The 24,420-nt window shown below is 36.8% G+C and overlaps 2 protein-coding genes across 3 annotated transcripts; one reads left to right on the top strand and one right to left on the bottom strand.

Annotated features, from left to right (window-relative positions):
- The first annotated feature begins 1,719 nt into the window (after positions 1–1,719).
- si:ch211-199g17.9 (uncharacterized protein LOC108180085 homolog) lies at positions 1,720–7,026 on the top strand. Of its 2 annotated transcripts, XM_053492446.1 has the most exons (10): positions 1,720–1,845; positions 3,815–3,862; positions 4,284–4,343; positions 4,500–4,574; positions 4,686–4,733; positions 4,954–5,008; positions 6,124–6,213; positions 6,353–6,416; positions 6,576–6,642; positions 6,756–7,026. In XM_053492446.1, exons 1-10 carry the CDS (start codon positions 1,827–1,829, stop codon positions 6,851–6,853), a joined length of 624 nt encoding a protein of 207 aa, XP_053348421.1. In that variant the 5' UTR covers positions 1,720–1,826; the 3' UTR covers positions 6,854–7,026. The 2 variants fall into 2 exon arrangements, with proteins under 2 accessions (XP_053348421.1, XP_053348422.1); XM_053492447.1 differs by lacking the exon at positions 3,815–3,862.
- A 29-nt stretch (positions 7,027–7,055) lies between these two features.
- Positions 7,056–18,897, bottom strand: fam83hb (family with sequence similarity 83 member Hb). Its single transcript, XM_053492445.1, has 6 exons — positions 18,658–18,897; positions 12,776–13,248; positions 12,432–12,596; positions 12,179–12,303; positions 9,071–11,984; positions 7,056–8,800 (listed from the first exon to the last, which is right to left on the bottom strand). Exons 2-6 carry the CDS (start codon positions 13,226–13,228, stop codon positions 8,780–8,782), a joined length of 3,678 nt encoding a protein of 1,225 aa, XP_053348420.1. The 5' UTR covers positions 13,229–13,248; positions 18,658–18,897; the 3' UTR covers positions 7,056–8,779.
- Between the last annotated feature and the right edge of the window lie 5,523 nt (positions 18,898–24,420).

The following is a 24,420-nucleotide window of genomic DNA, read 5'->3' as shown; positions in this document are numbered from 1 at the left end:
AAACTGGTGGAGGAATGCAGAAGGAAAGGGTAAAAGGCCTGCTGCAAGCCATCTAAGGTTTCCTGCAGGGGTTTTGCAGGGCAGTTTCTACACTGAACACATAGTTTTTCTCAGGAATCAGGATTGCAAAAAAGGTGAGCAATCAAGAATGTCATTGAAGCTATAGAATAATGTTTCCCAACCATGTTGTGTTTTTAGTGTTAGTTAATGATTTAAATCAAGTATGATGGGAATTTAAAAAACACCAAAATGTGCAGGGCAGGATGTCATCCAGGACCTGGGTAAGAAACCACTGCTATAGAACAAAGCACCAAGGTGGCTATGGATCAAGTGGGGTGATCTATGATGAAGCACACTTGGACACAAGCCCAGGAATGATTGTCTCAGCTCAGTTGCCCTGGTGAGTGTTTCTGTTGATCTAAGACTTAAAACACCCTATGACTGTGTGTTCATCACTGATGATGTGTTCAAGTTGGACCTTCTGTTGTTTCAAGTAGGAGAAAAATCTGGATGCAGTTCTACATGGTAATTTTATTAAGTACAACTGTACACCTGAACAGACTGTGCAGTTATCCTTCCAGGCAGCTGTGGCAGTAGCTCCAGGCATGAATTCAATGCTGAGAGTACACTATATGGACAAATACAGTATATGGACTATTTGGCCAAATCTGCAATGACATTGTATCCAAATACATACATTTCAATATGGAGTTGGTCCCCCCTTTTGCACCTATAACAGCTTCCACTCCTCTTGGAGGGCAGGTCACAAGATTTTGTAGTGTTTCTGTGAGAATTCGTGCACATTCATTTTGTAGAGCATTTATGAGGTCAGATACTGATGTTGGGCGAGAAGGTCTCGCTTGGAATCCCAAAGGTGCTCAATGGGGTTGGGGTCAGGACTCTGTGTTTGGGCCAGTCGAGTTTTCCACACAGAAGTCATCAAACCATGTCTTTATAGTGCTTGCTTTGTGTTCTGGGACACGTCCATGTTGGAATAGATAAGAGCCTTCCCCAAACTGTTGCCACAAAGTTGGAAGCATAGCATTGTCCAAGATGTTTTGGTATGCTAAATCATTATTCCCCTTTACTGGGAATAAGAGGCCTGATTTATTAAAACACTTAATAATTCAATAACTAACAGGTTTAGCCAAATAGTTTTGTCCATATAGTGTAGCATATAATCTTTGTAGCTTTGCTTAGTGTTTTGGTCACTAGGTGGCGCGTAAATGGATTTGCGTCATGTTCACTATTAACCAGGTAACCACACCTGTAGTATTTACAATGTTGTATTAAAGTTGATGTTGCACCATTTTACCAGACGATGGTGCTAATACTCTTTAATTTATGTATGTTACGTAGTGTGTGGTTATACAAACGTTTCTTTGTACTTCTAAATACTAGTGTGTTGAACGAGGGAATTAACTAAAGTGCTTTAGTCGGGGACAATCCCCTGTAAGGTGAACTGTTGAGCAGGTTGAGACGGCTTAACAACTCCCTGTTGAAAAGACCTTTAATATACCAATGTAAAGTATATTGTATACCTTGCTGTGGGTTAATGAAACGTTGATGTATTTGCATTTCAGAACAGATCTGTAGAGCTTCACGCAAATTTCCTTCTGCAATCAAGCCAGAGTGTCGTTTAATATCGGTTTTTGCGCGCGGGCCGGCAGTTGTGCCAGTTTTAAACCAACCGCCACCCTCTTTTAAATCTGGGCTAGCTACACGAAATATTTACAATAGTCTTTCACTCGAGCTAAAAACAATATAGACGTTTAATTGTAAAATAATAATAATAAGTGGTACATATATTTGTATTTAGAAATACGATGGAAACGAGCATAGTTGGTAAGTTTAGGCAAAAATAAGACTCTTTAACTTGGTTAGCTAGCTCAACGTCCAAATGCTCGTTTAAAGCTATCTAGCTAACTTAAGTTATAAATTAAGGTGTATTTTAAAAAATTGGTAAATTTAGGTGATATCTATTGGTGGCATTTTTTATGTTATATATATATATATATATATATATATATATATATATAACATTAAAAAAAAAAACATGTAGAGCAAGGTGTGTTTCAGAAAATCAAGCCATTCATCTTCTACCACTTATCCTGTAATGGGTCACGTGGGCCTGGAGCCTATTCTAGAAGACTTTGGGCACGAGGTGGGGTACACCCTGAGCTGATTTATAATTTCTTTAATTTATAAAAAAAAATTATAAATCAGCTCGGTGGCTGTCATAGGGGATCATCAATAACTACAGATATGTGTGTGTATGTATATATACATACACACACACCCCTTGAGAGTGGGAGTTTGCATGTTATCTTCAGGTACTCCGGTTTCCTCCCACGGTCCAAAGACATGCTAGTTAGGCTAATTGGCATTCTCAAATTTTTCGTTGTGTGTGTGTGTGTGTGTGTGTGCGTGCTCTGTGATGCATTGGCTCCAGGGTGTACCCCACCTTGTGCATGAATTTAATGCTGAGAGTACACTATATGGACAAATACAGTATATGGACTATTTGGCCAAATCTGCATGGACATTGTATCCAAGTACATACATTTCAATATGGACATAGTCCCCCCTTTTGCAGCTATAACAGCTTCCACTACTCTTGGAAGGCTGGTCGCAAGATTTTGGAGTGTTTCTGTGAGAATTCGTGCCCATTCATTCTGTAGTGCATTTATAAGGTCAGATACTGATGTTGGACGAGAAGGTCTCGCTTGGAATCTCCATTTCCAGTTCATCCCAAAGGTGCTCAATGGGGTTGAGGTCAGGGCTCAGGGCAGAGTGTTTTTAGAGTTCCTGTTTTTTGGCATCTGGGTGCAAAACAAAATAATAAAAAACATTTGTGTGGTTGTTTTTCCCCCCTTGAGCTTGTTTGCTAGGGATGCACCAATTCCAGCCTATTTCTTTTTTTCTCTCCTCCTTTCCATTTTCAATACGACTTTAATATAAGCTCTGTAGTTACTGATGATCCCCTATGACAGCCACCGAGCTGATTTATAATTTTTGTACCCCACCTCGTGCCCAAAGTCTTCTAGAATAGTCTCCAGGCCCACGGGACCCATTACAGGATAAGTGATAGAAGATGAATGGCTTGATTTTCTGAAACACATTTTGCTCTACATGTTTTTTTTTCATGACTAGAAAGAGAAATAAAATCTAATTTCCAAACATTACTATTTTAGCAAAAATTTTAATCCTACTGGAAAATATCTTTAGGCCAGAAGCCAGAAAGTTAAAAAGCAGGATCTTATGTAAAAGGCCACTTTTCAGACAAAAAAAAAAAGAAAGAAGGTTCTGGGTTTTGCATGCATGAGAATATGAGGGGGGGAAAGCAAGTACGAAACTTAGTTTGTGGCTGGTTCTGCAGGATGTTCAGTAAAACTAAGCAGCTAGTTTCCTTATAAACTGCACAAATTGTACCTGAGACTATATTTTAAGCAAAAGGTCGCACCAACAATTATTGATTTTGTTACATTAATTACTATTTACTGCTTGTAATATATCACTGGTTTAAATCTGAATTCAAGTTTTAAGAGAGAAGAGAAACAAACATGTACAGATTGTGCAGTTTTACATGTAAGGTAATTGAGGAATGTCCCACAGCTTTTCAGGAGAGGAGAGAAATTAATGTTTGAAAATACTGGTGGAGCATAAAGTCTTTCCCCAATTTCAATCATATTTAATATATACAAAGCCTATGCTAGGTACAAACATGTTTTTCTTTTTGCAAATTACATAAAATGTATTAATTGATGTAAGTAATGCTACAGCATATATATATATATATATAATCTATTCTCAGAGACATCCTTCAATGTTAAAGATGTCTTCAGGTTTTCACAGGCTCCAGGTAAGTTTATTTTGATCATGATAATGAAATATTTGTTATAGTTTATAGGGTAGAAATGGAAACTTTTCTAAATTATTTCTATATTGATTTCTACATTATGAAAGAAGGGAAAATCATGAAAAATGTCTATACATGAATAAATGTACTGTATAAGTGAGTTACTATAGCATAAGCACTCTTATGTGACAGTTATAGGTATCTTTTTATTAGGCAAATCTACCATAAAGTCCCTTGCATTCACCACCTCAATAAATAAGGTAGATGTGTCTAATAACCTGTCAACTACATGTGTCTGTAATTAAAATCCTGTAACCTAAGTCACAACATGCTGTAATGTTTATTGTTTTGGATTAACTGTATGTGATGTACAAGATAACCATATTTCTCAGGAAATTCATAGTAATTGTCTCTCTTCGAACAGTCGGGGAGAAAGACCTGAAAGTAGAAGAGTTGTTAAGTGAACTCAGAAAATTACAACAAGGTCAGTTTATGTATGTTTAAAAGATTATTCTTTCTCATAAGCCTCTGATATAAGACTAACACCTACAGCAGAAGTTGTTGGGGCAGAAGAATGGGATAACCATTACTAAAAGAAACATTGCATTCCTTTCATGTACTCTATCTCCTTTACTGGCAGTCAAGCTGCTTCTTGAAGACGAGCTGAAGGAGGCCGCCTTGCTAAGAAATACATTGCGTGATGAAGACAATGCATGTAAGTAACCTAATCGAAATATTCAGACAATATTCAATTCATATTTTAGAACATGCACAAATAAGTTGTTATGTACTGAGTTACCAACTGGATTATTATCTATTTCCACAGTGACTGCTGAGATTGTAAAGCTGCAAGGAGTTTTGAATGAAAAAGAAGGTACTGAACTGTCCTCAGAACTGTCTGAAACGTGTCCAAGCACCTTTGTAGGCATAAAGAATGTTCACTGGCTATTTAGGAGCATGTGTATGGTGTACCTAGTCCATGTGCATTAAAATAAATTGGTAGTCACTATTTGGGGCCCTTACTTTAAAAGGAACTTTAACATTCCTAGAAAACTTGTTTATATGGCAATTTTCATATTCATATGTTGTCATAGAGACACACAGATCTCTTCAGTTCAAATGCGAGGAACTAGAACAAGAGTCACAAAAGTGAGTAAATGTTTTTTAAAAATATAAAGAAAATTGCATGCAAATACATTTTTAGCAAGTTAATTATGTATGCCTAAAATGAGATTTGTTGAATAAACTCCTTCACAGAAAGTTGGTTGTAGTTCTAAACATACTGTACATTAAAACAGCTAATTTTCCAAACTGCGCAGTGGCTTTTACGCAGTATGACACACTTTTTCCCAATGTGGCTTAGCTTTAATGTCTTCTGCAGTAATTTATACATTTCTTTCTTCAGATTTACTCTCCAGTCTGTTCTGGATTAAGTTACTTTTTCAGGATTTTTTTTAAATATTCAAGCTCTGTAAGTAATAAAATGTGGAATATGTGGAGGTATACATTATTATCCTTTTGCGACTTCTTACTTACTCCACTTAATCCAAGCCCAGTTTTTCAGTTTTTAATTTGAGATGTTAATTGTCAATGCCTACATGATACCTACACGTTAAAACTTGGCCATATGTTCTCTTATGGACTTATGGAAAACAAATTCTTGTCCCAGTGGCAGAATACGAGTACAACCCTTTTTGGCACTTTAAAGCTTCTGACACTAGTGCCTAAAAAAAAGAAGAGGATTTCAGCAGCTGGTGGAATGGACAAGTACAAATGTTTGTTCAGGGTTTAATTAAATTAATTCATTTTAATTTAACGAGGTAATATACTGTAAGTACTCAATGCCTTACTAAGGGGTGGTGAATGGTAGTAAAGAGGAAAAATGAGATCAGGGGTCCATAGGGGATCGACTGTAATCTCTGACTCTTACAGCACAAGTAATTGTCTTTCCAAGCCATTAGCAATGTTCGTGTATTTATCAAGAGTAAAAATAATAATGTCAACCCTGTTGTGATTATTTGTATACAAAATGGTCTTTGTTGATTTTTGTACTTATTTATAGCATATAGTGCATAAACTACACATACTGTCCTTGAATCTTTAACAGCTTGTTTGTACTCCGTGTATTACTCACACACCACCTGTCATACTAACGTAATGGTGTTTGCACATAGAACTTTAGAAAGGACTGTTATTAAATGTCACTCATAAGGACAGCTGTTAGGTGTTTTTACTGTGGTAATATACCACCCGTATCCATGCAGGCAGGTTGAACTGAAACAACAGAAAGAGGATCTTGTGCAACAGTACAGATGTCAGATTCAGGAAACCAAACTCAGATACAGGAAAATTCGGTATTGTTTTGTATTATGAATTTTTTTAAATATATATAAAAAAAAAAAGGAAACCACCTTAATATTATTATCAGCATGAGTGGTTCTAGCCCTGCTCTGTAGTTACACAGGACATTTAATACAACCAATTCTCTCATAGGATAAAGTTTGAAAATCAACTTCAGCAGCTGATTGGACAACATAAGCACTTGTACTCTATGTTTGTAAGTGGGCTCTAAACAATAAACTGAAACAAAATACTCTTAAGGCTAATGTCCTTTTACTATATATTCCTTTTACAGTCCTTGTACAATATACACATCTGGTGATTGTCTGACTGTTGTTAAGAAATGCTTGCATATATATACTTTAATCTTCCTTAGACTCCAGAGAGACTCCCTAATGAAGTACAATCTGCTGAATACACCACAGAACAGTTGCTAAAAGCTGGTATGTGCATTTATGTAAACTACAGTATGTCTTTTTCCACTGAAATGTCCTCCACTCTAAATCAGTTTTAATTATTTTCTGTGATATATGTCTTTCTGTGATTTTTGATGCAGAAAATCAGAAGTCGGAGCAGTTGGCAAAGGTGCAGGAAGAGCTGACTAATACCCAGAGCACAAATATGCATTCAAATGCTGTGACAGATGCATGGTGAATCTTTTTTTACATGTCATACATACCTGTAAATGATAAGATAGTCACACATCTATTCATACAAATGTGTATTTCTTGCTCTGTCAAGTTGTACAGACTGGACCAACGCTACAGAAATGTTACAGTTGTTTTTTTCATTGTTAGGTTTTTTTTTTTGAGTGCATTTAAATAAAAAGTAAAAGGTACAAAACCACTTATTCAGAATTTTAGTTTTTATTTGTTTACATAATACAAAATTTACAATATTTTCACCAGCATTTATAACAGACACAAAAGTGAATTCAACAGTATCAATAGTAAAATTTTTAATAGCTCTATCAAATACCTAATGTTTTACAGCTTGCACCTGGTAAGATGCACTGGGATTTCTTTGGTCTTTAACAGTACCAAGTTTTTTGGTACTATAATTAAGACTTTGCACTAACAACATAGAGCTTAGGCCCAGTCCTGAGACTATAGTAATCTAACCATGAACATTAAAAATCATCTTATATTATCAGGGATATCTTAGAAATGTCAACGTTTACTCATATTATACTCATATACAGTACATTGACCTCCCAAGGTTATGAGACAGTGAAGTCAAAAACTACTGCTGATTATAATATAGTAAACATATGGTACCAGTCAAAAGTTTGGACACACCTTCTAATTCAGTGGTCTTTCCTGATTATTTATTTCTAGACTGTAAAATGATGCAATAATCTTGTTTGAACAGTTAATATTGAAATGTGCCTGCTACTTATATTCTATAATGCCTTCATAACAGCTCTTATCTGTGGTGCTGTTTGGTAATTGGTAACTCTAAATAAAAGTTTTGGTTTTGTGTTCCATGGGATGGTCTTTATGAGAGCCATTTTTATCATGGTGCTTGGTGTGTTTTGCAAATGCACTTGACAATAAAGAAAGAACTGTTCCAGAACAGCTGACTTCATGCCTTAAAATAACAACTGATATTTTTTTTGTTTGTTTGTTATTTAATTCCCTAATGCCTTATGTGTTATAAGGTGTGTTTCATAGTTTTAAAACAATCCAATATTGTTCTTAAATGCAGAAAAATAAATCCAAATTCGTGTCCGAACTTTTGACTGTATATCGTTGGAAATACTTAAATAAGAAATTTTAGAATTTTGCAAATTTCCTTGCAATTTTGACTCGACTTCATCAATTTGTTGCTGTTTTGTTATAAACTTGCCTGCCAGAATAATCATGATATTGACTGCCATAACAAACCTCAAAACGTACTTTCTTACATTTTCTTTCCTCTCCTTTTAGTGTCTCATGTTGAGATTTTCCACTGACATTCTCTTTTACCTCTCACTTACCATCCCTTCCAACATTTTTATGCTGTTTTTTTTTCCCTCAAGCTGAGTTTTTACCTCCTCAAACAACCCTGTTTGGATTCTTTAATACATGTATTCCATTGGCACAGCTAAACCACAGGTGTGGTTGCAGCATGATGTATCATGGAGTAGAGTGTTTTTTTTTTTCTTTTTCTAAATGCCATACTTTTACTTTTTGTCTAGGCATGCCAGTCCACACTTTACACACCTGAAAATGGTGCAATGTAGAAAAGTCCAAACACTGATCTCCGCGCAAACTGATACATGCACAAATCATAAAATGTAAAAAATAAAAAAATTCAAACACTTGTTTGGCCAGTAGTGTTTTATATCCAGCGGGAATAATGTTTGATATTCTGGTATAAGGCAGTGTGCGCTGATGCCTTTTAAGGGCAGAGTGACTTGACTGTGGCCCCAGATTGGCAAAGTGAGAAATATTCCTCTCATTTTTGTCAAACACCTCAGACTTTGAGGTTGCATATTTTTTTCGATGCTCTTTTTCAGTTTATCACATCAGTTGCTGGCACTTTTTTGAGGTCACAGACCTTTTCGTAGATGGTATGCCCCCTCTGCCACGTTTTGTATTATCCAAGGTTATTCCCCATCTGTTGGAAGGTGGAAGGAGAGACATGTAAGCAGAACAAGATCTTAAAGATCTAATATCTCACAAAGTAGAGAACTAAATAGCAAGTGAGCTTACATAGTTTGGGATGAAATATAAAGTTAAAAGGTTGCCACTAATAAAATGCTAAGCCTAACTGACGATAAGCATATCTGAACACATTGTCATAGAATAAAACCAATAGAAAAAAACATAAATATTCAGACACAAATTTAAAAAGTTCACTATTCTAGACTTTATCAGACTACAGTACCTCAAAGCGACTGTAGACCTTCTTCTCTTTGCGCATACTCTCTATTCTCTTCAGGAGGCTGTCCCGCTCCTGAGGGTTGACTGGAGCTCGGTTGAACCGGTTTCGATTCTGGTTTCGTTGGAATGGCTCACGATCAAGATTTGAAACGTGACCGCCTTTGTCCCCCTCAGCATTTCCAGGCTCATCAGCTTGCTTGGCCAGCTCCTGTCTATTCTTTTGGCTGTTTGCAGAGATTTGTTCAAGGATTACCTTGGTGTCATCTCTGAGGTTGCTGCTGTAAAGTGCAGTAGAGGTAGAGGAATGATAGCGAGATGGACTTATGGGCTTATTGGTTAATTTGGAACTGTCAGTTGTTGATGTCGACACTGAATCGGATTGTGCTTCTTTCCCATTAGAGGACGTTTCCTCTGATACTTCAGGGACACTTTTCATTTGCTTGTCATCTGCAGTACTCGACCCTCCTGCATTCTTTTTTTCTGCTTTGGGCCCAAGGAAACCCTTCAGTCTCTGTGTCTGCTTCTTCAGAAAATCAATAGCTTTTGTGTCTTTGCTATCCGAGCCTGTAATATTTAGGGACAAGTTGGATCCCTGTCGACTTAATCCAAGACTTTCCTTGGACTCTGTGAGTGGCACGGTTGATGAGCTGAGGCTTCGAGATTTTTTAAGTTCGCTTTTTTCAGCATCAGTTGCGTCTGTGAGAATATCTTCACCACATGAGGTGCGACGTGTGTGAGAACTTTTGAAGGGTTTCAGTGAAAACTTAGGTGAAGGAAAGGGTTTTGGTACCTTTGGCTCCTTGGCTGTCTCTTTCTTTGTGGACTCCTCCATAACTACGGAACTATTCACGTTTTGTTCCTCACTAAGCCCTGACTTTGCAGTTACCACAGGGGGTTTTGCAGCAGAATCTATTTGAACTGTTGGTGGTTGTGGTGGTGGTGCCATTGCCTCTGTTGTTGTTGATGTTGTTGTTGATGATGATAATGTTGTTGTTGTTGTTGTTGAGAAGGATTCTGCAGGGGTAACTGAAACTGATGGAATTGGGGCTGCTTCTGTGCTTGGTTGAATATCAGAAAGATCAGGCTTTTTTGAAACTGGCTCTTGATTTTTATTTAAAGCTTCCTCCGTTTTTGAGTTTTTTCTCTTTATAGACAGTTCTTTAAAGTACTGCAGACGACTTGCTGGATCATTCATATCCAAGGAGGGGATTCTAAATTTTGGTAATGAAGGCTCTGTTTGTTTTGTAATGCCTTTTTCTTCAAACACAGGATTCTTGGATTCCTCTTTAATTTCTTTATTGTCCTTAGTAGAGTTCTCCTCCGTTTTAGAACTTGCTTCTTCTTGTAACACACCCTTACTGTCTTTTTCATCGATCTTTTTATGCTTAGTCCAATCAAAAGGCTCCCTAGAGAATGACCTCCTCTTTTCTAAAATCTCTGCTACAATTGAAGAGGTTCTAATTGCTGTGTTTTCTTCATCCTCTTGTAGATTCTCTCCGGAAGCTGCAGAGCTGTGTTGCTCTACCTTAGAGGAGCTAAAGATGAGTGAGGATCGTAACCGCGAGCTTCTCTGCAGCACCGGGTTAATGCGGGTCCGGAACGATTCGTGCTTGGTTATGCTAATTTCCTTTGATTTTTTGGAATCCTTTAAATCCATTTCTTTTTCACTATCTGTTTCTGCTGATGTGAGTGGTGGAATAGTAAGTGCTGATTTCTTTTGAGAATCCGTTCCTCCAGAAGCCTGATCAGCGATTACATCTTTTAATTGCTTCCTGTCAGGCAAAATGGGTTTACCAAAGCGAGGCCGTAAATCAGGTTTTGGTTTACTCGGTACAGCAGGAGGTTCTTGTGTGTTAAAGCGAAGCCCCTGAGCCTCTGGGTTGTACTGTCTGATTTCTGGTTGTTGTTCTGGCTCATCAAAGGCATCTGGGCCCACAGGTTGTTGCAAGCCCTCTTCTCCAGTATTTTCATAGGTATTAAGGTAGGAGTTGATCCTCCAACTCCGCAATCCCTGCTTAACACTTTGATCCTGGGGCTGTCTTACCTGCTCTTCAGTGGGGAACACTTGTATATGGTCTGGAGGATGAAGTTGAGTGGGTGAGCTTTGACAGGCATATGCATGACTGAGAGTTGGTCGTTTTTGGTTTGGCTGACCAAAATGAGCCGCACCTGGATGAAGCCTGCTCTCTGGATCATGGCTAAGATCTTCAGAGGATAACACATTGTGACTTTCTGGTGCCTCTAGTTCAAGTTGATACATAGGGTCAGAGTATTGATCTAGCTGGTAAAGACCACCTGTCCGAAGAGTGTCAAAGCGTCCGGTGTCTGGTCCTGTAACCTCACTTTGATAGAACTGTTGCTCTCTCTGGAAGTGTGATTCCATCTCATCCAAGTTGTTCATGACACGATGCTTCATGTATTGTCGAGAAGAGCTGTAGCTTTCACGGGTGCCTTCAGCATAGCTGTGCCTTTTATACGCATTCATTTCTAGTTGACGTGAAGCAATGACTGGCCTGCCTTGGTCTAAGAAAGACTGTTGCATTCTCATTTGATGTGAAGTGTACTTGGCAGCCTGCAAAGCAACAGCTCCTGCCTCCATAGAGTGACGGAATGAGTCATCCCTTCTGAAAGGCAGACTGGTGTCAAGGCGGTCTCCTCCAAATGAGTATCCTAAAAGCTCAGGGGGCCGAAGAAATCCTCGAGGATTCCTCAGAGATTGTGACCTTTTTATTCCAAACTGGTTACCAAACTGGTAAGCGCTAGTGTTGTCAGGTGGCATAGGCACCAGGGAATTGTCAACAACAAGGGGCTGGGACTGAGCAAAGAGAATGCGAAATTCCTCATCAAACGTGGCTACAAGTTCTCCCAAAAACAGGTGAGCTATGCAGCGATGTATCTTCTCAAACGACCACATAAAACTGAGGATAAAAATAATTTGAAAAAAGAAAATTATTCATGTAGTCTAGTAATACTAGATTATTTTAACTGCCTTCTTTAAAAACAGATTTATAAATGAAGAGGCTAAACCCTTCCTTTGATTTGATTTGTTGCCTTACGGCTATAATGAAAGGAGGGATACAATTAAATTATTCCACTCAAAATAATAACTCACCTATAATTGCCACTAAGCACTGCTCTGCAGTCCACTAGAAGAAAGCGGTCCATAACCTGTCCTTTAAATGACTTTCCTGTGCGACAGAAATATGTAATACCAGCAACAGTCCTCACTCGCATCATCTGTAACATATTCAACAAGAAACCACTGCATAACATGTCCTCATATGTAACTGATTAAAGTGACAGTAACATTCCAATGTTCTGTACAAGTAATTTTATTTTATTACAGAAAGATGATCAGGTCTTACATGCACCATGTCCAGGTTAACTTTGCAGCTTGTTGCCATGGAAACAAAGTGATGGGCATTTTGTTCATCCAGAAGAATATAAATAGGTACATGTCGTTGAGCAGCTTCGAGTAGATCAGAAAATATATCAACATCTGTGAACATGTCCATTACCACTGCAATGACCTATAGGGTAAAGGGAATTGTAATATGGTTAGATATCAGTTCAGTCCTAAATCCTTATCTTCTAGTTGCTTTGGATACTTGTCAGTTAATTTAAACCATGTGCTAAATACTATATATCTTATTTCTCTTGATATATATTTTGTCCAATTAATTTATTTACTGTACTTAAAAGCCCTAACCTGCTGTGCATTTTTTATGAGTCGTCTGGCCTGTTCCTTGATGCTGGGCATTTCAGGGTCTGAGGGGTTTACCAGCGTTGTAACTTCAGTGGGCCCTATAAAACTGTGTTGTTGCACAGGCCAACCGAGATCCAAACCTGGCGCATCCAAGTCAGAGTGCAGTGGCCAGTATGTGTCTGATGAGCCCTCTTCATCAGGCATTTCATGGTATGTCAGTTCTGGTACAGATGCAACACTTTGTGGCACCTGCAGATTATTTTTAATGTGCTCAATCTCTGTCCTTGACAGGAAATCGACAACATTAGCCTTTTGTAGGAAGTTATAGTATCCGTCAACATCGCCTTCCACCAGAGCATCTATTGCCAGTCTGTACTCTTCCCGATAATGTGGTGGCAGATAGTTAGGATCCAGGGGATTGTCTCCCATTGAAGAACACTGGGAGCGATGAGCCATGATGAAGCAGGGGGCACAATCTGAGTAAAAAAAAAAAAAAAAAACACATTTGATACAATGCATTCTTAGTTACTGACCTAAGTCCCATATAAGGTCAACTAAACTGTATATTTAAATTCATGGCATTTGCCCTTATCCAGAGCAATACACACAGGAGACAGGGGTTTAAACCTTCTGATTAGCAGTCCAACAACTTAACCACACATCTACCCCTGTCTCCATAAACCAGAAGCAGAAATTACCTTAGCCACATCTAAAGCCATGTAGGTCTGGCTCAAAACATAAATTCCTATTGGTTGAGTGATTTGCCCGTCATGGTTTCAGTGTGTTATTTGTAGCTTGCCTGCGAGTGTGTGCATTTATTTGTACTGCGTCACCATGGAAACCTAGACTGAGGGTTATGAGTGACTCATTGTGGGTAAAGGAAGGACGGAGGCAAAAGAACGAAAAGTTTTTGACACAAAGGCAGTTTTCTCTAGCAATGCTGTGTTATTCAGATTAGCGCTTCTTTAAGACAGACTCTCGGTCTACAGATAAATGAGTATCAAGTTTAACACATTCAGTGTTGACGTATTTTTACATCTTAAATAGCAACGGCTCACTTTCACTTCATGCCATTTCTGTCATATTTTAGCTTCATTCACACGGATATCTACAGTTACTTTATAGTCTACATTCCTGCACCTTTCATGCAAGTAGACGCCATATTCTTTCAGTGCTTTAAAGATGTTGAAACCTAATGATCTCAATAGAAAATTATCTACATAAAATGTCCCAGCAAGCATGCACAAGTCTGGGCATGAGGCACTGACATTTCCTAATGTTTCACCCCTGATGTTTAGTTTAGGTATGCCGCAGTGCTCACAAACGGCGAAATGAAAAGTGTTTTGTAACACTTGTAGAGTTTTTAATCTTACAAAATTCTTACTTAAGTGCATCCTCACGCAGATTTTTCCACTGCCAGCGAGACTAGATCTGTTAGCTAAATATGTGTACTATCTTTGTAATTTTAATAATTATAACAACATAATAAACCATCAACATATCAACTATAATACATAGAAAACAAAGATAGTACTAACAATGCAAACAAGTCTCAGTGTAAATCAATGCACCGGCTTCTGAACTGCACATAGCTCCTAAAACCTGTTTATTTGTTTGACCGCCAATGTGAAACACGCCCTTCAAATTAAAAAAGGATTAAAGACACAACCAAAAGCTACCAACTACCATTGCTTCTCTTAAGGCAAAAATAAATATATAAATAAATAAATAAAAATATTTAATCTAACATAATTCCAGATGTAGATTACTGATACTAAGTTTAAGTGGATTTTATTTGCTGCTTTGGATAGAAGTGTCTGACATGTCTGCTGTTAATGATGAAAAAAGTTCTCGTTACAGTATGACAATGTGAACCTAGCTTGAAAGAGAAGCCTTAACAGTGGATAGAAATTCTGTAACAATACTTCTAAGTTAAGCCTTTTATGTTCCATATGCATAACTGAACAGTGAAATTCCTTTCTTCACATATCCCAGGTTAGGATGTTGAGTTCAGAGCACAGGGTCAGCCATGATAAAGTGCTCCTTTTCTTGCTCAAAGGCTCAGAAGTGTGATGTTAACCCAGGACCCTTAACCCGCTGAGAGTTATCAGTGCCCCTAACATGCTATAGTCACACAGCAGTGTCCTAACTAAATATTTTAAATAGCTTGTGTGTTTTCAGACTGTATTTATATAACGCAATTACTGTTTTACTGGATAAATACTTAATCCAAGACATGACTCGGTTATTTTCATGGCCTGACCCTCTACATTGCACAGTGCAGGGTGTTGGGAAATACTGAGTAAAAGGTTATTGCTTAAGCCCTCAGGGTCTACTTAATCGACTATCAAAGAATCCTCATATTGTTACTCAGAATATTATTTCTTTCATATAATATGCATAAATACTATCATCACCCCATGATACTAATTCAACTATTGGTTATAAATTGGAGATAAAGAGATGTGTTTATAGTAATAAATTCCAAGCTCATAATGTTTAATCATTTGTTAAAAATTAATATATAAATATAACTGAACAGAACAAAATGTTTTGCTTTTTTTGCCTCAATAATGATATAAATAATAAGAATATATTTAATTGATCACATTCATAATATCCTGTATGATTACAAAAAGATTGGGCAAATCATTAAAGATTCTGTTTAGTTTCTGAATAAAATAATCAAAGTAATATACTTTCATGCTGACGTTAAAGTCTCCATGAAACACATTCTAGTTGTGATTTTATTCCATAAGTTGATGTTTTTCCTTCTGAAACAGGAAGTCTGACCAATGGGCTGAAGTGTTTTCCTGAATCACACAATAGCCAATATTGTTAAAAATATAGCTTAGCAAGCTACTAGATCATTGTTTTGCTGCTGTGTGGCTACGAATCCAAGGAGGCCCTACATGCAAATAGACGTGAGTATTACACTGACCATGGTTTAGCCATTTGACTTCTCACTACTATGCCCAACCTTGTATTTAAGACTCTTGTTAAAATTTGGTGACCAAACAAGCCTGCTTGTATTAGCCATACAGCAACTAATAAAAAGGGTTAAATATATAAAAAAAACCTGCTAATTCATTAACAAAAGTCTTTTCCATCCCAGGTGGAAAAGCCTTTTTCCTCACTCAGCATATTCCAGCTTTGCACACCTAGGAGAAAAGCCTGTCACAAAATTGCAACCTCGTATAAATTCCAATGAATAACCTCCAAGTGTTTTTTTCTTTCTTAACCTTGAGACTGTAGATTGAAAAATGCATAGTTTGTAGGAAGACACAGACAAACTCACCCTGATGAAGCATGTTTATAGTTGTAATATACTACTGTAGAGCAAAACATGTGTCTCAGGGTAAGACCTGTTGTTCTGAAGAGCATTTAATTAGACAATCACAAAGTTTTGCCAAGATATGAGTAATCAACTATCCTATGCAATTAAAATAAAAACATCTCCAATTTTTCATTTATTTATTTGTTTGTTTGTTTGTTTGGTATCTACAACACTAAGGGTGTTAACACTAGTAAGTACAAAAAAAGAAATCACAAAAAATGCACATTCAAACACCTATTTTAATTTCAGGATAACTTGACTAAAACCATTTGTTCCTTGTATGAACAAGTCCATCTTTGTCAGACAGTTCTGTTTTGCACATGTCCTAATTTGCTGCTCCAGCTTCTCCTTCTTTGACATGGTTTTGTGAGCTACCCTAGACTGTGTAAAATTGTATTTGTATTAATTAACTGTGTTTAATTTTACACATTTCAAGTTTACCTTTTACTCTTTTTCTCTGTGGAACAGCCTGTGTTTAGAGTTCCTGCCAAAGAGATGATGCACTAAAAAAGTTTGACTTGGCATTTGAGTTATGCTTATCAGTCATAAGAAATGAATTTTAAAGCGAAGTATACGCCTATAAACACTTTTTAAACAGAAGTTTCATATCTGCTTTCACTTTAAAGTGGATGCCATTGCTTGGTTTTTCCATGTGTTATCTGACAAAGTCAAGACATACATGCACATGTATAAATGAAATTAATCAAATGTGTATGAATTGATGATTTACTCTGCATGCCTATTTATTAGCTGTAGGAACAAAGAGTCTTAATAATAATAATAATAATAATAAATATTATTATTAGTAGTAGTAGTAGTAGAAGTAGTTCTATGCTCTCAATTACACCATCAAAAACTTGATTTTTTTCCATTGGCATATCCAATATGCCACCAAAGCACTACTGTCTACTGCCATGCTAGCCAATTCCTCAATACTGCTTATGCATGTAGCAATAAGTAATATTTATAAGTTTTCTTTAATACAAGTTTCATTTTCTTTTTTTTTCTTTTTTTTTGAGAAGTTTGCTTTTAGTCAGACGACATTTGTTTTTTTCCATGACACTCAAAACAAGGTGCTAACATGCTGGTCAAGTTCTAACGACAAAAGTCCAACCAGTATCTCATAGATAACGTAAGAACTTCAACTATAATACTTTGCTGAGTCAACAATTTAAACATAACACATTGTACAACAGATTATCGACAAATAAACTTTTGTTAATGTTTCTTCTGTTAATTGGTGTAAATTACACACACACACACACACACACATATATATATATATATATATATATATATATATATATATATATATATAAAACGTATCTTGATATATATGATTTACATAACGTTAAGTTGTTATGCAGTCTCAAATCTTAAATTTTCCAATTTAGCATACCCTGAAAGCTTAGAGACATGATGGCCCAACATCGCCTTTGGTAAAGTCAGGCTTAGGCCTGTTATTTCTAAATACCATCCTTGTTTTTTTTTTTTCCTCAATCAAAGGAAATTATAGAGTGCAAAAGCACAGATATTTAGTGCAGATCTGTCTCGGTTTTGTACGATTCACTTTGCCATTTTCACTTACTTATGATGTTAATAAATCTTTCCATGTTAGTTTTTAAATAATGACAGCACTCTCACCAGTAGGCACATATAGTACAATCCAGAGATCCACCAACATTAAATATATGTTCCGCACATGATGTGAAACAACAGAAAGACCTGAACACTAATGGTAACCATAGTTTAAATTAATTCCATTGCTAAGTTTTGTGAAAGTTATGTAAAACATTAGGAGTCTATGAGCAGACAATAGTCAAAAAAACATTCAAAGTCCTAGCAGATAAGACGAGACCGGGCATGGAATCCTGTAATGCAACATGCGTGTAATATCAGATAAGTTAATATTGTTAAACATAATTAAGTGTGGGATGACAAATGTGGAGCCCTAATCTGATTTTGTAAATCTACCAATCAGATTTATTTGTTAGTAAAGTTCTGTCGTTTTGGATTATGTAGAATTGAAGTGAAATGTAATTGAACTCATAGCCTACAGGGTGAGCCTGAAGTGCTTTCCTGAGTAAGTGTAATTAAATGGTCAAATCTATGCTGGATAGAAACGTGAATGTCGAGGTATATTACTTAGACCAGTATATTATTTATAATTTACAATAACCCACATGTTTGTACTTTGTGTAGTTTTTGTTTTGTTTTTTACAGTTTAATATATGTGTGAAATCTGGAAAAAGTTTTTATTATGGCTTCAAGGTTTCGATCACACTTTTTAATCAACAGATGTAGAAAAGTGCTTAATCCATAACCAAACTACTGTATGGAGATATGCTAGTTGTGAATATGCTTTCTAATAATTTTATGAGACAGCACCTGGACTACTAATCGGAGTGTATTCTGGCCTGGAAAAAAAAAGTACACCGATGAATGCCATTCCAAGCACAAAGTTGTCTCTCCTTTGTGTTTTTTTTTTTTTTTTTTTTCGACAGCTTCAAGGTGATCGAGTGCTGGAGGTCTTTACTTTGTTTCTTACCTTTCTGTCAGTCTGTAACAAGGCGTTTGTGTTGGAGTCGCCGCTTGGAGAACTTGATGTTCAGGCCGGGAAGACTCGGTTCTCCCCGCAGTCCACAGTGGTATGGCGCCGCGTCACATTCCTGGTCTCCACCCTGCCCTGTTCAGACTGAAGGCCAAAACCAGTCCCGGCAAAACCTGTTACAGCTCCGTTCAGCCCGCCTTGCGTACAGGCAACAGCGCTGACTCTGTGAAGAGGAAACGCGATGTCCTTCTTTCGGTCAACCCCCCTAATGTAGCTCCTCCCACTTTCCCAAAGCGTCAACGTTCAAACCGGGCGTTTAACAGACAAATCCATAACTGAATCCATACAGCCAGCCAAAAACCGCCAACCACACGGAACACTGCGAGGGCTTTTTTTTTTTTTTTGGTTAATTCCTCTAGCATGACCAGTTTTAGCAAAAGTACACTTGTACTAATGTGTTTTATAAAAAAAAAAAAAAAAAGTACTCCAAGTCCCAGACTGCACTGGTTTCTAACTTCCTTTGTGTTTTGATATTGAAGCGATGGGTAGTGGACTGTAAAAAAAAAAAAAAAACTACACCCTTATGAAAATGCAACATTATTCATTATAAAATTTACATTTACATTACATTCATTATATATTATTCATTATGTATTAATGATGGATATACTGCATATACAGAGTGACCCAAAATAATGTGTACTCACATAAAAAAAAGAAATTCCTACATTAAAATATATATTTTATAATACATATTAAAATAATACATATAAAACATATTAAAATTATATACATATTAAAATTATATACCTTATACTATTTTTCTTTTCCTGAAGTGTGTATACATTTTTTGTCTGACTCTGTATATGCAGTATATGCATCAGGAAGTTAGAAACCAGTGCAGTCCAACTCTGTGTATTTATGTATATATACACACAAAAACACACACACTCGGGGAAGCACTTCATGCTCAACCTGTAGGGTATGAGTTTATATACTGGTACGTTTTTATATATATACTACCACTCAAATATTTGGAATCACTTTTGGAATTCACACGTTTGGGAAATATACTTAGAAATTGTATTGTTTTCCAAGAAAACACACACGAAATGACTTTAAATAAAAAATATAGCAAAAGAACAAGGCTGGCTGCCATTGTCAGAGTTAGAAATAATGATTTCGATGGACATTATGAATGTGTTCTCTAAACTTTGCCTTCATTAAAAATTAAAAACTTTTGTGCAGCATTCTAGCTGTTCAAGATAATCTGATGAGATGTCACCTGGATGTCAATGTTTGACATTAATGACAATCAAAGATGTCAATGCTTCCTGGAGCATCTCCCACATGATGGATTGGCTTGATGAAGTCTTCCAAGCTGCTCCCTCACTAGGGATCAGATCTGGGGACTGCGCCGATTGCTCCATTACAGTCAGAATTCCAGCTAACTTAAACTTTTTTGTGAAAAGGATAAAATTGTGAATTGCACAGAAATGTGCTTTTCTTTGGAAAAAATTATTTTATCAGTGATCCCAAAATTTTCAACTGATTGGTGGCTATGTGGTTAGCAGTGTCGTTTGACTGTCCAGTGTCAGGGGTTCGATTCCTGCCTCAGGGTCTGTGTGCATGTCAGTTTGCATGTTGTCCCCGTGTTTGGTGGGTTTCCTCCCAAAGTCCAAAGATATGCAGATTAATCAATTTGACGTTAGCTGTAGTGTGTGAATGCGTGTGTGAATGTTGACCCGTGTTCCTACCATGGTTGTAACTTTAAAATGATTCAATTCCCACCTCGGGTCTGTGTGTGGAGTTTGCATTTTCTCCCCGTGCTTGGTGGGTTTTCTCCGGGTACTCCGGTTTCCTGCCACTGTCCAAAGACGTGCAGATTAGGCTAATTGGTGTTCCTAAATTGCCCATAGTGTGTGAGTGTGCATGTGAATGTTGATCAGAGGTCCTACCACAGTTGTAAAATTGGAATAAATACAATGAGAATCACCTAGTTGGATCATAGAGGTTCCTAGATGGATGGATGGATATATGTATGTATGTTGCACTATTACCCCATATAAACACACACACCCATCCCTTTCTTTTTTTTGTTTGTGTATGCTGATATACGAATACAATACAATAAGACATGCTGGTTGCTCTCATCTATGTGGGTGGAGTAAGTCAAAAATTTTTAGTCACACCTTGACCCAGATAAGTCATTAGTTTTTATATAGATAGTCCGCACACATTCAGAATCCCCATCAGCTACTTTAATAAATGCTTCTTAATTTTAGCAGATGTATTCAGGCATGCTTATAATGTCTTCCAAACATATTTGTTTGTCAGCGTGTGTGTGTGTGCCTGTGTGTGCGCGCACGCTTGTGTCACTTAGCAACATCTAACAGGTAAGGGAGGGGAATGAGGAAGGGTGCGGCCTTTGAAAGAATGTGCCAGTGCAAGTAAAGTAGTTACACACACCACACCCAGTGCTCTCTCATTCTCTGCTTACTCATACACAAACTTTATTCTGCATACACAAACTGTTAACTTAAACATTAACACTCTGATACGTCACAAAATCATTATACGCAAAATACTGTATCTGCATCTGTATATGTATGCAGCTGATGCTCCACACGCTGGTACTGTTTGTGTGTTGTTCTGAATGCACTGTGGTTGTGAAATGCACTGTGATGAAAATATGAGCCTAGACTTGACAGCCAGGAAATAAAAATTCCAGCCTGAGGACAAAACCTTCAAGTGAACAAGTAAGTATGAACATGTTGTTGGTGTGATTGTGCGTGTGTGAAGTAGAACGTTAGGTTCTTTTTCAAGCAGATATACCTTTAAACGTATGAGCAATAAATGTTAAACTAATGTTATTAATAATGTTGCTTTTATCCCATACAGGGTGAAATGATTTAGATAATTAAAAATGTATTAAAAAGTTATAGAGTCATAGAGCACAACCTTAGGATAATTTAGTTCTGAATTTTATTACTCTCAGCTATTATGTTATCTATTTACGACTTGAACTCTGTTCAGGCTGTAACGCGTGTCCTCCCTCTCTTTTGTCATAGACGCCATACACTGGTCCCACCCACACTTCTCTACCTGCTGCAATTGTACACCTGCGTATCGAGTAGCATGCAGGTCACTCTCTCTTGGACAGGCTGGCAGACTTTCCTTATCTGCATGCAAAGCTGAGAAGGACCTTAGTTATCTTAGTTCTTGCTTTGGATGTTTGAGTGACTGACTACTGTTTAGTGTTCTAATAAAGTCAGTAGGTTTGTTTAAGGGGCGGGTAAATCCATTGCATTACTTTGGATCAATCTGTTTATTTGTCTGTATGAACCATGCACTCAAACATCATTACATCATAAACCCATAAATATGCTTCAGGTCTCTTATATCATATTCTAGTCAAGTGGCTCACGCTATTTGTTTATGATAATTAACTTTTATATTACATTATATTACATTATATTCAATCTTCGTTATTGACAACACTGATGTAGGGATGTCTTATGTAGAGCCCTTGTACTGGGAGCATTTGCCCAAATTCAGGTATGTACCTTTAAACAAACACATAAAACAACATTTCAAATACTGAATGTTTCCACAGCACCAAAAAACAAATCTGTTAATTCCTGTTGAAAAAACTGTGCGTGCACATTCATAAATAAAAATTGCAATTTAAAAAGTTAGTTTTAAGTAGTGTTTAATACAGTAATGTATAGGTAATAATAATAATTTTATAAAATCATTATTCTTATAAATAATGACAATTATAATACCAATCACAATCAAAAATCACTTACAACAAGATAAATATTATAGATAAAAATTATTTTAAAGTAAGACTTAAAACAGTCATCTTGCCTGGTTCAAGTTTGTAGTAAGACCTCATTACTTAGTAAATAATAAATAATTAAGTATGCTCATGCTTTTAAAAAAATGAGCGTTTCAGCTATATATGCACAAGACCAGTTTTAATGCACTTAAAAAAGTCTTAATGCTACATATATTTATGTTTAGTATTTAGTCCATCTACTGTTTGCATGTTTTTAAGTTCAGTTGCATGCTGCAAGATTCCACTATACAGTGTATAACAGTATACAGTACGATACTGTATTCCACTATACAGTGTATAACAGTATACGATATGATACTGTATTCCACTATACAGTGTATAACAGTATACGATTGACTGTGTACGATACAAAATAATAATTTAGTTGATGCTTAATAGCAAAAAAATTGGTCAGCCTCAAAAATGTTTTTACGGCTTAAAAGTGCATTAGGCAAGAATAGGCTTTCTCTCTCACCAAGATCAAGTCTCTAACCTAAAGCGTTGAAGAACGCCACAGGAAGTCTTTTCTGCCGGCTGCAATTAGACCTTACAATAACTCTGCTATGTGTCAGGAGAGGGATCTCCTTCTCTGACATCACTATTAAAAGGTTCATATACATTCTGTTTTCATTGCAGTGATATGCTAATGTTCTTGCATTCTATCTTTTATTAATATTTTAACTTGCTCATGAACCTTGTGTACAGTTACTGTACAGTTCACCTGCACATACAATCATCATGCACATGTGCATAGAACCTCATTAATGCACCTTAAACTGTAAACTGTATATCATAGGGTATTTTTTTCCTTTCTCATGTTTTTTTTCTCATTGTCTCAATATTCCTTATACATTGTTTCAGGTTATGATTTTGAACTGACTTCTGTAATGAATAAATTTTTTTCCTTGAAATTAATAAAGCATCCATCTAACCAACCAACCATTAGGCAGCTTCAAGATTTTAATAAATCCCGTCCATGTCACAAAGGTCCACCCCTTGATCTACAGTGGCCCATACAGTAGTGTATATAAGATGAGTGACAGGAGGAGCATCCAAACACAAACAAGCATTCATGGAAGTAACTTTTCCAAGCAGGTTTTCTCAGCAACTTAACCACACTCTTGTTAAGCCCACGGCTTAAAAGCGATTGCAGCTTCCACTACTAATCTTTTTTTGTATGCTTGTCAGGATATAATGTAGGTTCAGATATTAATTATCATTATTCTTTAACTTCTAACCCGTAAAACCTGCTTTTATGTTTCTCATTTTGTTTCGCATTGTAACATCACAGTGGCAGGAGTGTCTTATTTGCAGTTTTTCCTGTTATTTAGCAGTCTTAATACAATAACAGCAAATGGCCACTGCAGGAGTGTCCACAAAGGCGACGTTAAGCCTTGCACATTGTTTTAGGTCTGCTCACCATGAATGGACAGGTACAGCAGGTTATCTAGGGTACAACAGAGATTTTGAGGTTTGCGGTGTTTTCTTTGTGGATTTAAAGTATCAGAAAACTATGTGCATGCATAATGATAAACTCATGCAATTAGACAAAACTGCACACAAATGTAGTAATGAAGAGATCTTACAACTCAAGGGAGCCTGATCTAATCCTGAGCTAGGGATACTGTTTGTATGGAATTTTGCATGTTTTCTTTGTGTTAGTGTGGGTTTTCTTCGGGTTATCTTCTTTCCTCCTGCTGTGCTAAAACATGCCAATAGGTGAATGGGTTATCACAATCCATGTGCAATGAGCCCTGTGAAAGTCTGGAGTGCCATGTGGCCTTATAGTATCAGGATAGGTAATGGACTGATAAATGAATAAAATTACCTCATATGGTTACCATTTAAATAACGTGTATACCCAGAATTTCCTTGCAAATTTTGTCCAACCCCCATAAAAGTCACCAGATTGATTT

The sequence above is a fragment of the Clarias gariepinus genome, chromosome 3 (assembly GCF_024256425.1).
Source record: "Clarias gariepinus isolate MV-2021 ecotype Netherlands chromosome 3, CGAR_prim_01v2, whole genome shotgun sequence".
Taxonomy (NCBI): domain Eukaryota; kingdom Metazoa; phylum Chordata; class Actinopteri; order Siluriformes; family Clariidae; genus Clarias; species Clarias gariepinus.
Note: the sequence above shows the minus strand (reverse complement) of the source record. Positions and strands in the feature narration are given on the sequence as shown.